The 15,365-nt window shown below is 49.9% G+C and overlaps 1 protein-coding gene across 1 annotated transcript in view; it reads right to left on the bottom strand.

Moving 5' to 3' along the window:
• The window catches only part of GFRA4 (GDNF family receptor alpha 4), a 76,191-nt gene continuing 60,826 nt past the window's right edge, over window positions 1-15,365 (bottom strand). The window contains exons 3-8 of the mRNA XM_040590797.1: window positions 15,242-15,322; window positions 11,432-11,777; window positions 7,718-7,827; window positions 6,858-6,992; window positions 6,440-6,597; window positions 1-4,371 (exon numbers count right to left, since the gene is read on the bottom strand). Coding sequence (XP_040446731.1) covers window positions 4,225-4,371; window positions 6,440-6,597; window positions 6,858-6,992; window positions 7,718-7,827; window positions 11,432-11,777; window positions 15,242-15,322 — 977 coding nt within the window. The 3' untranslated portion in view covers window positions 1-4,224. The remainder of the gene's footprint in view (window positions 4,372-6,439; window positions 6,598-6,857; window positions 6,993-7,717; window positions 7,828-11,431; window positions 11,778-15,241; window positions 15,323-15,365) is intronic.

Here is a 15,365-nt window from a genome sequence, read left to right as displayed (position 1 = left end):
AGGTCAGGAAAATGCATGTGTGCTTTATTCATGGATATGTTTGAATATTGACGTGTACAGAAGAGATAAGTACAAGTTATACCCCAGTAGTACAGGCAGGCACCAAGCAGCCTCCCCGAGGTGCATGCGTGCACAGATGCGCACGCAGCCTTTAGCATCACCCTGCGCCCCACGTGGTTATTGCTCCAGCACTGGCCCCCTGCCGCAGTGTCCCCCGCCCTGCTCACGCTCTTGCTTTGACAACGATGTGATGTTTGTACATACACAATATTGCACAGGCTTCCAGAACTGCCAAACCACTGGGAATGGTGCTGAGCAGCAAAAAAACCATAGAGTTCGGTGGCTACAGAAAGTCTGGCTGGATCTTTTTTCTTTTTTCCCTTTTTTTTTTTTTTTTATATATTATTATTATTTTCTCCCATGACTTTTCTTTGTGCTTATGAAAGTCCCCAGGTATGGAGTAATTCCTAAAACAAAATGGTCTCCCTTTCTCTCTCTTGGCTCGCTCAGTCCTTTGCTTTTACAAGCAGCTGCTGTGAACTTGGTGGTTAGTCAAGAGACTTAAAAATGAAGGTCCGTGGTTCACTTCACAGAGTTCAACAGAGATGAAATTTCATCCAAAAAAATGTCTGACTTTTCACAAGGGAAAAGAAATGGCCTGTGCACACAGGTGTTTGCAAGTGGGGAGGAATGTGATCGGGCTTCCTTCCTCCAAAAGGGCTGCTCAAAAGGCATCCTTTTTTTGCAAAGTTTGATTTGTGAGCAGGCTGGGAAGGAGAATTGACATTGAATATTGGCAAAAAGGGGGAAATGATCAGGAAGAAGTCATGCAGGTTTGGGGATTATTATTATTATTTAAAAAAAAAAACGGTATAATATGCCTGCCCATCCCAACACCCGGCTCTTTACTGCTGGGTGAGGGGCTCATCACTCTGCGCCTCACTCATTCCCTGTTTTGAAGCATCCCCAGAGCATGGGGAACCGCCGGGAGTGCAGGACCTGGCCTGGGACAGTGCCTGAAGAAGGCTGTGTCCAACCGCACAGGACGAAGGCTGAGGGTAGGGGGTGCATTTTCAGACCTGTAACCTCAGCTCCTCAGATGCTTTTGAGGTGCTTCAACCAAGAGCACAGGGAGGAACCCCCTCTAGCAGATGCCCGTTTACACTACCTCACTGCAGTTTGTGCAGGATCCCGGCAGACTGTTGCTGTGGTTTTCGAGCTGCTCATGCAATGCATCTGTGATATGGTCCATGGTAGCTGGCTGTCACCTCCTGCAGCCTCAGGGTACTTTTAGCTGTTGGTCTACCATCCTTCCAAAACTGAGGGCTTGAGAAGGCACTGCAATGGGAATCAAGGATCTTGTTGGCCTGTGATGCTTAGAGACAACTAACATCCTAAGGAGTCCTTAAAGCAAGGTATAAATCCAGGGGAGATGGTGATGTCTTTTACTGAAACTGTTAAAAACCATTTAAGCTAAATCTGCCAGAGAGTGTAAACAGACCATTGGTCCTGCTGTGGGACATGGTAATGGACCAAGCAACCTCTGGAGGTCTCCTTCATCCCTGCTAGTCTACAGGTAGGATTCTCCATGTCTGTTTTTCACAGCATACCAGTCCTAAGGGAGAGCTGAAATGGGGTTGCCAGTCACGCTGCCCACATGGAAAAAGTCTGCCTCTGCTGGCTGCCAACCAGAGAAGGAAACAGCAGAGCGGCATTTCAACATCACCGCCAGCAAGTTATGAGACAGAGGCATGGAGCCATGAGAGATTGTGGGAGTGAGTACTCCTGGAAAGCAGCTGACACCTGCATGCTCATCCTACGCAGAGGCTCAGCCCACGTGAGGTGAAAGGCTGACGGAGACAGGCTTGTCAGGGCCAGATGTGTAGAAGAGCTAGATGTGACTACAGGGCTTGAAAGGAGAGCGGCAGCAGAAGGCAATTCACAGCATGACCTCATGATGGGGAGGTAGTTCCTTGCCTTTGGAGGGCTGAGCATCAGGGTTTCATTGCCTCTCTCACCTGTGGCCCAGAGGACATTAGTTTTGCGGAGTCGCAGCTAGGACTTGTGTCACTTGGTGCACAGATGGCTCCACTGTCTCTCAGAGGACACCAGTGTCCTGGATAAAGGGGAGATGTTCACAGCAACTCAATGCACGGCTACAGCACTTTGAAGGGAGGCAAGGGGCTTTCCTGCCTGTAGTACTACCTCCCTGCCTGCTTTTCTGATCTGGGTGAGCCTCTTGGCAGTGAAGATCTCACCTGCAAATTTCAATTTGGGGTGTGACTTGGCACCCTGCACACAAGACTTGGATCCTGTCATGTTCCTTTGCACCGCCCTGGATTAGGACAACCAGGTGCTACAGCCCCGAGGACCTCGAGGAGCAGAACTTTGGATAGGATGCAGCCAGGAGGATTTCTGTGCATGTCTTACATGTCCACAGGTGTTCAACTGAAAACAAGAATGATTTCATATTGGACCAGAACCCAAGAAAGTTGCTGCAGTTTTTCAGAAAAATCTGAAGCAATAAGCAACGGAAGGTGTTCTGCAGGGAATGGGAATAAAAAGCATTGGACTGCTGCGCCAGCTGCTGCAAAGCCTTCCTATGGATCCAAAAGGTAGGGAACTAGTAGTGTTCCTTGGAGGAACACAAACCAAGGAATAAATGGGCTGCGGCAAAGCCCAGGCCTAAATACTCAGGAATGTGGAGTTATTCCTGTGCCTCCCATGGTGGTCAGCCTGGGGAAGGATTTATCCTGGGAAACCTTCTCACCCTTCTTTACTATCTTCTTTCTTGGCTTGAGCTAACGAGGGGTTCCGCCCCCCAAGAAGGCACTGGGAATCCTCAGCTCGCCTCCTCAAGTGAAGACCCCCAAATGCTCAGGTAGTCCCAGAGACCAGAGAGATGTTTGTCCTCACTCTCCAGCTGGGCTCTGCTTGCAGCTCGGTAGAATAGGTCGCTTCACCAGCATTTGCTTAAATGACGTCTCAGCTGAGTAAACAGGACTTGGCAGGAGGCAATGCCCTTCACACGCTAACCCAGGCACAAGCGATTGCCTCTGCCAGCTCTTCAGGATGGAGCAATCCACTTCCTACCCATGACACGACTTTTGACCTGGCCTTTCCACAAACTGGCTGGATATTTATGTCCCCAGGGTGGTGGCTAGGAAACCTCTTCTATTCTGTCTCTCCCTAGGAAAACTAAAGAAACCCCCTGACTGAAGACCCTCTGCGTCTCCATGCACAGGTAGCACATGAGGATGAGTTGAATTGGGCTCGCATTGAGTCCTGCCTGTGTGCTCACACATTCATCCTTCATGGAGAAAGGTTAAGCCTGGAGCGGGACAACATTGGCCTCTGGTTGTTTGGATGTAACAAAAAAACACCTACCCCAAACACTTCACGGGACCAGTGAATAGAGGTGCTAGGGTTGGGACGTGAAGCCAGCCAGCCATAAACATAACACAACACACGTGTTTCTTCCTGAACACCATCAACACATGACATGTTTCTCTAAAAAGGAGAGGCCGAGGGGTAGGCGACAGCTTGGAGATGCATGCTGGTTGCACACTGGCCATGGTTTCAAGCAGGTGGATAATCCCCGCCAGCCAGTTTGTCGCGTGGTTGCTTGGTTCACACCAGAGGTGCTTCAGGATCCTCTCCTCTGAACAAAACCAACAGCCTTCTGACCGGTGCTCTGGTTTCTTCAGTCTGAACCAGGTGGGCTGCCCTTCAGGTCCTGAGCAACCCTGGAGGCAGTCTCAGCTCCACAGCACTTTATGTGTCCTGTCAAGAGCCCCCCAACGTGAGTCAGGGCTTCAGGAAACCTCCTGACCACTCATCCATCAAAAGTCTTTCCCCGCTTGTCTGGGGCAGGCAAAAGCATTTCTTTTCAGCTCTCATTTCCTGGCTCAGCTCTCTCCTTCACCTTATCCAAGGTAATTGTCCATGGCTCTGACCCCATCCACAGAGAGCTGGAGAGACAACCACCAAGCTGTGGGGTGGAAAGGTGGCCAGGACCAAGAATGAGCTGGTTGTCAATGGTGCTGATTGTATAAAATCAAATAAATTGGCAGACTGATGAGGAGGAGGAAGGGATGCCCACATGCTCACCTCTCCTTCCCATCCCCTCCCTCCTTCCCTCCCTCCCCCAAAAGAGTTACTGTTCTGGTTGTTTTTGTAAAGAAACCAACACAGAGTCTCTGCCTGCCGTGCGCCTGCCCTGCTTCACATCATGAGGAGGCTCAGCACGGCAAGAGCAAGGAGAAGCCACATCTGCAGCGGAGAGGCTGCCCAGTGGGAAGAATCTGCTGGGCTGGAGGTCCCTGATGACAGACGAGTGGAGCCCTGCAGAAGCCTCTCCTCTCCAGCCACCTGCAAGAGAAAGAAGGCAGCATGGGGTGAGCGGTGCGGTCATCCCCCACCTTGGTCCCTCTGAGAATTTAGGGCTTGAGGACTGTGCAGCCTTGCTATGTGTGTGCGTGGGCAGAGGAAGCCAGGGTTGGTCTCAGCACCCCAGCAACCTCAGGGGTCAGCCCAGCTCTGTGGGAGATGAGGGTGAAGGTGGGGTTAGCACCATGGAATAAGCAGGGTCACCTCGTGGGCAGAGCACTGGGTGTGCAGCCCACAGGTGTGGACACTGGTTGGAGGTCTTTGTGTGACGTGGCTGCCTGGATGCCCGCTCTGGTCAATGGAGATCCACTGCTGACCAGCAGCTCAACCTGGTGGCCTCTTCAGGCGGAGATGTCCCCTGGGTGTTGAATACATCTCCATGGGGCTGGTAGACATTTCACCAAGCAGTGGCTGGGAGCCAAGTGGCTTACTTCAAAATCCAGTGCATGTGTTGGTGTGACTGACTCCCACTCTGGGTGCCGCCTATCCCTTGCAGACAACTGCACCTTCTTTTCTGTAAGGGGACATCTGTGGTCAAAAACTTGCTTTACTAGAGACCTTTATTTGCATTAGCTAATAACTGAGATAATTTAAAGCCAACTGCTATGAAGATGGCAAGCAGATGGACTGAGTCCATTGTAGCTTTCCTCCTCAGGTCCAGGGGCACCAAACTCCTTGAACAGGCTCTGGATTTGAAGTTGAGCCCAAAGCGAAGACCCAGCTCCCCGGTTTCTCTTGCAGGGTCAGCAGGGACCATGCTCCAGCAGCACTCACACCTCAGCAGAGGAATATGCTGCTGCCATGTGGAGGCTGGCGATGTGGTACAGCCACCCCTTCCTGCAGTTGCTTTCTCCAGCTTCCCACTTGGTGGCCACAGCAGTTGGCTACCTGGGCTGGACTGTCAGTTGTAAGGGAGGTTCACAGCTTCACCACCACTTATGAAGTTCTCAGTGCAAGGTCAGGACCTCAGGCCACCACTAAGGTCTGGGGAACACCAGCTAGAAGCAAACCCTCCAGGTCTCCTGGGTGCAAAGTTTATGGCCCAATGAAAGCGTGCCTGTGCTCTGTGTGGCCACCAATGCCCTGAAAAGCAGCAAGGGAAGCTGAGGCCACATGTCTGTGCCTCCCAACCTGCTGCTCTGTGAAAAGAGAGCAAAGTGAGATGAATTGGGTGTTTTCCCAGCCGAAGAAACAGGAAAGAGGCTTTAAAAAAAAAAAAAAAAAAAAAGGATGTGCATGAAAGCTCTCTGAAGGCTAAGGCTTCAACTAACCCAGTGAAAAGCCCATGCTCAGTCCTTGGAATCTACTTAACTGACAGCTTTTGTTACCTGACCATCGAGCAAATCAGGGTCACTGTTAATTATTCAGTAGTAAAATAATTCAGTCTGAAAATTACTCTGGTGGTTGGCAAATCAAGGTCATTTCTTTTTATTTAGAAATAAAATATTTAATGCCTAGTACTTCCATCATCAGTAAATTAATATGTTATTTGTTTTAAAATAACTTTAATATTATTTTGATACTAGATTTGCTGATGACTAGAACCTTTCACCTGAAATTTTCCCATGCTTAGCAAGCCATAGTCAGTCAAACCTCTGCGTTATGACCTCCAGGATCCTCATCTAAGAGGGGAGGAACCTGTGCCCCAGGCAGCTGAAATGCTTGTTGGAAGCTGTGCAGTTGCCCTGCAGGAGGGTGAGGAGCCAAACCAGTGGTCCTGGCTCCTCTTCTACACTCCTGAAAAGCCCATGGATTTTCCATGGCTTCTAAAAAAAACCCTGTATCTCTCTGTAGCACCCATGAAAGAAAAGAGAAAGTGACCAACAAGCAGGAGGGCAGAGCTGGGGGACGTAGCCCTGTGCTTGATGTTGGGGACAGTTATGTCAGGGCATGAAGAGGGTGAATCAGGAACTCCAGGAGCTGGAAGAAAGGTTGGATGTCTGCACGTAGCTGAAGTGACACAGATGGAAGAGCGAGCTAGGTGAGGAGGGAGCAGAGGAGGTATAGACATGGCCAAGCATCTTTTAGGGCCAGGTCAGCCCTCTCCTACCTTGGTGGGCTGGAGGTGCTCAAAGATGTTCTCTCTGAGGGTTGCCACAGCTCTGTTGGCATTTCGCTCCTGCTTGTACATCTGTGTGGTGGGGGGGATGGATGGGGACACAGCTGCATTTAGGTAGGTCCCATTGCCAAAGGCCAGAATGGCATTTCCTTTTTGTGGGAAAGATGGAAAAAAGTGTTGTCAGGGCAATGTTTCCAAGGGAAAGCACACACATCCCCTTCTCCAGCCTCATGGGACTACATCACTCGGATGTGTCTGAGGGTCTTCAGAGCTCCTTTGCTGGAAGCACAGGGAGCCGGACACCTACAGGCTCTTGAGGACCAGGGCATCTTCATACCCTCATTCACAAGAAGCCTCACTAGCTTGTGGGTGATGCTGCCGGAGCACCGATGTGCCGGGCGATACTTACGGAGACAGATATTGTTGGTGAAGAGATGCAGAAAGCTCTCACACTCTTCCTGCCGGTTGCCGCTGGCATTGCACGTGCACCAGGGAGCTATGCTGGACGTTGAGTTGTCAATGTAGTTGGGTGTGATGGGGCTACCTGCCAGGAAGGATGGAGAAGTGTTACCACCAGGCTGGTACTTCGAGGGATGATTATTTCCCTCCTTGCTGCTCTCTTGGCTTGCTCTGCTTACAGCCTCAGCTGAGCCCCTCCATGATGGCAGCACAAGAAAATGCCTCAAGTGCTGGTGTCACCGGTCTGCTTTGCTCCCAGGGAGAAGGAAAGAGGCAGCCACAACCCTTTTGTTCACCACACAACCAACAAAGCCTTCAGACAATTAAATTGTGTTATTAGTTCACGGAATGGGCAGCTCCTCGGAACTCAGGTTCCCTAATAACATTAAAAAACTGCATGTGAATGTGCATAAGGGTTCCACATTGTCACTGAAAAAAGCCAAACAATCTCTAGAACAGTCAGGGACAACAAAGGAAGGATTACATCAGAATGAAATCTTGATCCAAATAGCTGTCCGTCTATCCCATCCATCAGGATGGACCAAGTCCAACAGCCATTGGTGCTTCTCTGTATGCATTTGAAGTAACTGCTGCCAGCTGGGTCTCTGCAGCATCTGACAACCCAAGCTGACATCCTCTGAAGTCAGCAAGGTGGCAGTGGGTGGCAATTTCCAGTAGCATCACTGCTGATGGCATCGGGGACAGGGCAGATAGATGGGCCATCCCAGGGTATTTCCCCCTGAAAGATGTTTCCCACCCAGAGGAGGATTTCCTACCCAAAGAGTGGGAGAGACCAGCCAAAGGACGCACCTATGATCCCTGTGTAGGCCAGCAGACAGGCAGCATAGCTGTCCCTCCGGCAGCCGCTGGCAGCCTGCAGGGACGGCTGGCAATTGAACTGGAACTCTGCATAGCGCGACCTGATGAAGTGAAAGCACAAAATGGGACAGGTTAGCACAGATATTCAGGGCAAAAAGGGACATAACAGCACACTGGTGGTGTTTGCAGAAGGGAACACATTGGCAAAATCCTTTGCTGCTGCAGGTGCTGCTAAACCAGCTTAAATGGATGTCATTGCATACTCTCCTGCCCTGCCCCCTCCCCAATGAACCCCGGAGCAGGTTTTATCACTCTGAGATGAGACAGAAATAGGGGCTGCAGATGATGTTTTACATACCTCCTCCGGGAGCGCAAGAAAGGTCCAGTCTTGGGAAAAAATGTTTTTCTTGTGTGTGAAGCTGGTTTTCAAGGGAAGAGCTGTTGCAGGCAGTGAGGGGATTCATTCTGTATTGCCATTATCCATCTCTTTGGCAATAACTCCCTTTAGAGACTTAAGCCTTCATTTTTAGGCTGATTTGCTGAAAGAGAGAGTCACTCTGGTCCAGTTTCTCTCTCTTCAAAGACTGTATTCTAGATGTAGCTAAGGCCATCCTCAGATTAAGGAAAGTGCCCAAAGCCTTAGATGTGAAATGCTCTACCCACCATTAGGGATGCTGCTGTCACAGCGCCATCAAAACCAGCCGGCTGCAACAAGGCTTTTACCATCCCATACCAGGTTAACTTCAATAGTAGTTCCTGTGCCTTGCCCTAGCACGGCCACCAATCCCCCACAAGGTATCAAAAGGTTCATCTACTGTCTGTGCTGTTTCTTCGTCCTCTTCAGGCCAGTCCACCCTGCTTCTTGTCTCTGCTGTATCCCTTCTCTGGGCTCCTCTTCTTCCAGCCTCTCCTCACCCAGGCCCCCTACTTCTCCCAGGGCCTCTCCTTGTCTCTCTTACACACAGGGCACTCTCTCTTTCCTCCCTCTACTTCTTCTAGGTCTCTTTTCATCCAGTACTTCTCTTCCATACCCCTTAGAGCTATTTAACTACTTTGCAGGAGCCAACCACAGCTGCACGTTATCCACGTCAGCCAACCCACCGCCCCTGAAGCAAGCCCACAGCTGTATATTATCAATGTTAATTCTTCTATAATCCCTCTGCATGCTGCCACATCCTTTTCTGCAGGCACCCATTCCCAGGAGAAAGTTGGACTCTTTGGAGTCTGTGGAGCAAGAAGCATATGCCATACAGCTCTGACTACAGACCACTGTGCCTCAATTTTCACTTCACCGAGGTCAAAGCGCCAAACCACTTAGCACAAAGCAGCTTTGAGTCACACACTGGGCTTGCTGGGACTGTTCGGGCCACGCAGGGAAGGAGGTGCATCGTTCAGACTGATTGCTCTTTGCGTGTGGTTCTCCAGCTGGCTTGGTTGGATAAACTCTAAATCATGCTGTTAAACAGATATTTGCCATCTAATTCCTTAGGGATGAGTCTGTTGCTGGCACATGGGCATCTGGTGGTGTTTGGACATTGTGGGATATCTAAGACATCCACATGGGGTTTTCAGGTAGAGCATAGGAACTTCTGGAAGTCCAGATCCATCTAAACAGGCATCCCGTGGCCAGGTGAGAAGGCATCTCACATGGCATTTGAACTGCTTAGGAAATTCAAGTGAGCACTAACACTGGCAACGCTTGAAGGTAGGGCCCTTTAGATGACAACCTGCAGTGTCTGAACCCTGGGCTGAGAACCTCAAATGTTTGCCCTGCCTGGGCAATCTCAGAAAAACTGAGCATGTTGCTCCTCTCAGACAGCCCCTCTCTTCCAGACAATTTGTCGGCACTCCTGGTCAGTCAGCACTCTGACTTGCACCTTCCTGCCCACTTCTCTCCTCCTCTCCAATCTTCTCCTTCTCTTCTTTGTTCCCAGGTTTTCCCCATACCAACCCCTTTCTCCTGTGCCACAGCCAGGCAAACTCTTGCCCAAATTTTTGCTGCATGATTTAGGGGAGGGAGGTACTGATTGCAGGCTTTTTATTACTCAAATATTTTGTATTATTCAAATTAGTAAAGCCCACCCCTCCAAGCTGGGACATTCTAGGGGTTACAGCTGTGATGAAGCTACAGGAGGACTAAGCAGTGCAGGCAGGGTGAGCCCTGGAGCATTTCACTTAATTTCTTGAAAGTGTCATGATTTGTTTCTGGCTCTTCTTGTGGTTTCTGCACCGCTAGCTTTGACCAGGTCACACATCAACCCTTTGCTCCCACCATGTCTCTAGGGGATGTTTTATATTATATATTCAGAGACCAAGGAACCAGATAATTAACAGCTGTGCTGCTTGCAGGAAATGGTTCCAGCCTCCTGGGAAGCAACACTTTCCCCTTTGAACCTCCTCTTCCCTGCTGGGCCCACTTGTCTTCTTAGGGAGAGGGCAGTACCTGTCCATTTCTCATTCCCTGAGCACCTGGGGGAAATCTGAGCAAGAGCTGGTGTGCCTCGGGGCCTTTGCATCTCAGATGTCTGGCTCAGTTGCTCGCCTTCATCTATGTTTCTGCGATGCAGAGGGGTGAAGGTGTTAGTACCGGTCCTTCCTTCTAAGAAGATCCTACTGCTCTCGCCTCTCTTTGTGAAAAGACAGAATTTTTTAATGGTAATTTCAAGATGACATGCAGGTAGGGGATGGCTGTTGGAAGTTCAGCTCAGGAAGTCCCAAAGCCCACAACAATTAGAGACTGGGACAGTACTGGGAAATGTGTCCTATGCTTGCTTTTGTGCTGTTCTCCAGCTGTCAGCTTGCGGCCAAAGCTGCACACAGGACATTGGGCTGAGACCACTAGGTTTGGTGCAGTCTGGCTGCTCTTACAGGCTTACATCTCATACCGACAAATGGACTCCACTCCTGAGAGCTGCATGTGGATTAACCCTCCAGAATAGCAAAAGACTTTCTGAGAAATAGAAGGGTGACAATAGTACAGCTGAGGGAAAACCACTTAAGGGGTATGCCTGTGAGTGTGCACATGGGGATGGGTCTGTGCGCATGTGCATGCATGGGGCTTTAATGGAAACAGAGGAGCAAACCACCCTGGCCCCATACTATTGGGGTCGATCTCAAGTGACAACCATGACTCTAAGACTCCTACTGAACTCACCAGAACATCCAGCCTTGCAGCAGAAGGGTATATAATTTTTTGTATGTAATTAATTTTTCTAAAAAAAAAAACAGAAAAAAAAAAGGAAGCCAAGGTTTTAAGGTATGTACAAGTGCCTGTGACTGCTAGGATGGCTTGGTTTCTGCTGTAGGATGCTCTGGGCTAGGGAAGATAGACAGTGAGGAGACAGTGGCTGCAAGCATCCCACACCACATCCCTACTTAGTTTGCACCTTCCTGGAACTATTTCCATAGCAAATCTTTCTTTAGGACTAAAGCAAAAAACCCACAGAAAAGGTCTAAAAAACTCCAGCGCAAACATATCAGATCTTCTCCTGTCTGTTAATGCCTTCTGTATAGCGTATGGGACAAGGACACGGGTGATGGGAAGGAGTTCAGGCAATGGCCTGATGTGGTGAGATAGGTGCCTCCAGACAGGATACTTCACATGAGTGCATTGGCTTTGGACTTCAGGCTGTCACCAGTGGTGAACCCCTAGGCTTGGCCAAGGGACATCTCTTCATGTTGGCCACCCCGGTGCGCAAACATTACCTGCAGACGTAGTTTTCCCGGCAGGAGTCCAGAGGCGCCAGGCAGTTGGGCTTCTCCTTGGACTCGTAGGAGCAGGCAGGAACGATGGTCTGCCGCCGGCGTTCGGCACAGGCTGTGTCATCGCAGGGGCAGAAGAGCAGCTCATGGGTGTACTCTGGCGGCACACGGTCGAAGAACTTGCGCAGAGCCTTGTGGCACTTGGAGCGGTTGCAGGTGTCGGCCCGGGCCAGGCGTCGGATGCAGAAGGAGACGTACTCCGTCCGCAGCCGCTGGCACATCTCGTCCACGTTGCAAGCTTTAGCGGCATCCAGGCACCGGTTCACCTGGGTCACCTCGTTCTCAGACCCTGTGGGGTGGTGGGAGCTGGTGATGGGGTTTTGCACTGACCTCCCCACCAGCAGCAGCACTTTATGCCAGGACCTTCATCCCCATCCTGCTCCCATCCATGGCCACCTCGGTGAGACCACCACCTGCTCTGGGAAGGCAGTGGCCAGGGTGAAGGCCACATTTGCTCTCTGTCCTTTGGCTTTTTCATGTCCATGCTATGGACCAAATCTGCTTTCCCTACTCACCTTTCCTGAGAGGTGCCATGGCCACACAACAAATCTCACACCCCAGAGCCTGCTCCATCGAGCTCCTATGTTTAACAAAATGGATTTTGCTCTACCCTGGGCATCTCATAACACTTTACCTATGTGAATTAACCAACTTGAGGCCTGGGAAGACTGCAACCATTAGAATGGCCCTGACTGGGTCCACCGGTGTGATGGGACCTCTTCTAATGGACCTTCTTTTTCCAAAATATGGCTCAAGATCAAGCACTGAGTCGGTGGCAAAGCTGGATCTCCTGCTCTGTGGGCAGTCTGCACTAGCCCTTGCACCCCAAACTTTCTGCCCTGTGCAACAAGTTTCCGCAGACCTCCGGAGAGTCAAGTCTGGCTTTGGCAACAGCTGTGCTGCGTTCATCCCAGGACCTTGCCAGCTAAGTGAGAGCTGTTTGAGGCTCAAAGCACCACAACAGTGCTCTGACTTCTCCCATCCAGCTCAGCACTGTCCAGGTCCCAAGCAGCAACAGCACCTTCACAGGATGGGGATGAGAGCTACCGTCCAACCTGATGCCCCTGGGACCTTGATGCTGCCCACATGTGAGCTCATGAGGGTCTCTCCCCACACACTTTGCAAGGTTACCCCTTTGCCGGCTTCAGCTAAATTGCTCTGCATTTCCACCCTTTTAAACAAGAGGAGAAAGAAAGTCCCAAATCATCAGTTGGGGTGGGAGAGCAGGGGTGTGCTGGGGGGGTGCAGGGAAGGTGGAGGAAAACCTGCAGCAGGAGGAACAATCAGGAAAATAAAGCAAAAACCGCAGTGAGGGATGAGAAACACACTGCTTCGGTGGGCAAATAGAGGTCTCAGGAGTTTGCATGCCAATGTTCTCCTGTGCAAATGTGGGGAATAGGTAAGAGGGAAAGGTATTTGTATAACACTGGTTTTAGAGCTCCTTCAGAGATGGATGGGGCTTTGTTTTATAGAAGGGGGAAATGCTACAGAGTCCCTGGTGGGAGTCGGTCAAGACTTTAGGCCCTGTCTGATCGGACTGATGAGGGTATGTCAAGCATGAGAGAGAAAATAAATCTGGAACCATTTTTCACTTCTCTGAATTAAGCCCATGACCTGAAGCACACTAGAAAGACTTTCTCCCCAGCAGAGAAGGATTTTTTCACAGAGGAAAAATCCCCAGAATGATAAATTTCCAACGTAGAGTCAAGCCCTGTCTTTGGCTTGGAGTTAAAACCAACCAGTCACTGCTGACAAGTGTTAAAACATTGACAAGCTCTCTGAGCACTTCAGAACTGGCTGCCCCCCTTCATTTCCACTGACATTATCAGATGCTCCTTGTCCGAGCATTTATTTTTCCTTTCTTGTTGTCCTCACTGCTTACAGTGAGCTGCAGGTCAAATTCCCAGTATTACAGTTATTTTATGACGAGTGAAATGTTTGCTTGGTGTGTTCCCACCACGTAGCTACTTCCCTTTAAAAATACCCAGAGATGAATATTGTTAGAGCATCATTTTACACTGGGGAGCTGTCAAGCAAACGTGTAGGAAACAGTTACTTGGAAGAGTTTCATTACCCATTCAGTTAATGAATCACAGGGAACACACCAGCTTTTCTCCTCTTCCCACACAACAACAGAGGATGTGCTTTTTTAAATCACCACGGCAATTAGAGTGGAGGGACATAATTCCCTTTGTAAAGTTTTAATGGTGGCCATATATTGTTTATGTAAAAGTGGGCTCTGACTTGGCATACAGTCATGGGGATGTCTTATGTTTCAACAAGTTCTTGGGAATATTTTTTTATATATATATTTGAAATGCTTTTTTTGGCAATGCTACCTGTATGATCCTAGGCACTGGACAGGTACAGGGCGGCAGGTTGTAAGTTATGTTATAGAAAGTGTCGATGAGTATAAATAGGGTGAAAAAGGTTAAACCAAGAAAATTAATGTCCCTAGGTGGATGCTGAGTCCTTTGGTACATATCTCTGCTGCTCTGGATCCATTTGCTTTGCTGCCCAACTGTTTTCAGTCTGCTTTAAAAACCTGACAATGTCTTAATCATGCATAAAAATTCCATGCCCCCCAGGTCTTTGCTGTGCTCTGTAGAGCCCTGTAGGACTCAGCAAAAGGGGAAAAACTCCAGTAAAGAAGGCCACAACCCAGCAACAGCTTTGTGCATGCTTCACTTTCCATGCTCAAATCAGTCAAGTGGAGTCAGTAAGATGTGAGGTCAAGGAACACCTGCTTCCCCTCGCTGTTGAGACTGTCGAGGACTGATGGGTTAATTTGCCTCTGGACATTTTCACCTAACAAGCGCCTCGCCATTGAGGCGGCTGCAGACGTCCATCAGCTGCAGGGACTTGCTGCTCCTCACTCACCTGGGTGCACTCTAGCTGTGGATGCCACCCCAGAGTCAGATGCCCGTTTGGGAAGTGCTGCAACAGGACTGCTGTTTTGGAACATCTGCCAGAGACTCACACATTACCTGCTCTCAGACAGGTAGTTTGCTAACAAAGATCACAGTCAGTAAAGCTTCCCCATGGCTGTGGTGCACAAGCAGAGTCGAAGGCCGGTTGTGACGGCAGCTGTGATGTTGGTGATGGATGGCTTAATAGCTACCGCACTGACCTTTCAACTGCTGAGCTGGAGGTTCATGCCCTCGAGGGGGTTAAAAGGTGTCGGGCAGCTCTGCTCATGTTATTAAGTGGATTACATGATGCAGAGCAGAACATGGGTCTGAGTCCTGCGCTTGCCCACAGGGACTAAAGGGGTTAAAGGCTGTGGCTGGGATCAACCTGTAGGTCGAGTTATTGGCCTTTTTGCCTGCACAGTTTGACCCTGTGAATCATGTAGAAGAACCTTCTCATACCTAATGATACCCCAGCAGCCCCTGCTCGGCAGGGTGTCTGCATGGCACAGGTCATCCACCTGCTATGGAGAAGAATCAGCCCACCCATGATGGCTCGTTGGAAGAGGTCTTCATACCACAGCCCTCAGTGCCAACCCTTCATAGCATGGACATGAAAAAGCCAAAGGACAAAAATCACAAGTGCTTCTTACTAGGACATGTAGCAGTTTAGCACAGGAATCATAAGCGGCCCCTTGGGAAAATGCTTGCTAGACATGAAACATGCAATGCTTTGTGAAGAAATTCCAGGAGAGCAGAGAACACTGCCCTGTCTGTAGTGCTTGGGCCCACAGTCAGTTGCCCCCCAGTTTGAACCAGTAAGAGCATCTTCCTACCCACCTACCTGCGGTGATGGATGCCAGCCGGACGTAATCAAAGCCCCTGATGAACGGCTCGTAAGGGGAACTCTCCAGTACATTCATGCCTGGGGTGAAAAGAGAAGTTGGTGAGAAGGCAGCTGAGCCTCC

Source organism: Falco naumanni, chromosome 1 (assembly GCF_017639655.2).
Source record: "Falco naumanni isolate bFalNau1 chromosome 1, bFalNau1.pat, whole genome shotgun sequence".
Lineage (NCBI taxonomy): Eukaryota > Metazoa > Chordata > Aves > Falconiformes > Falconidae > Falco > Falco naumanni.
The sequence above is the reverse complement of the archived record's forward strand: the minus strand, read 5'-3'. Positions and strand labels throughout refer to the sequence as shown.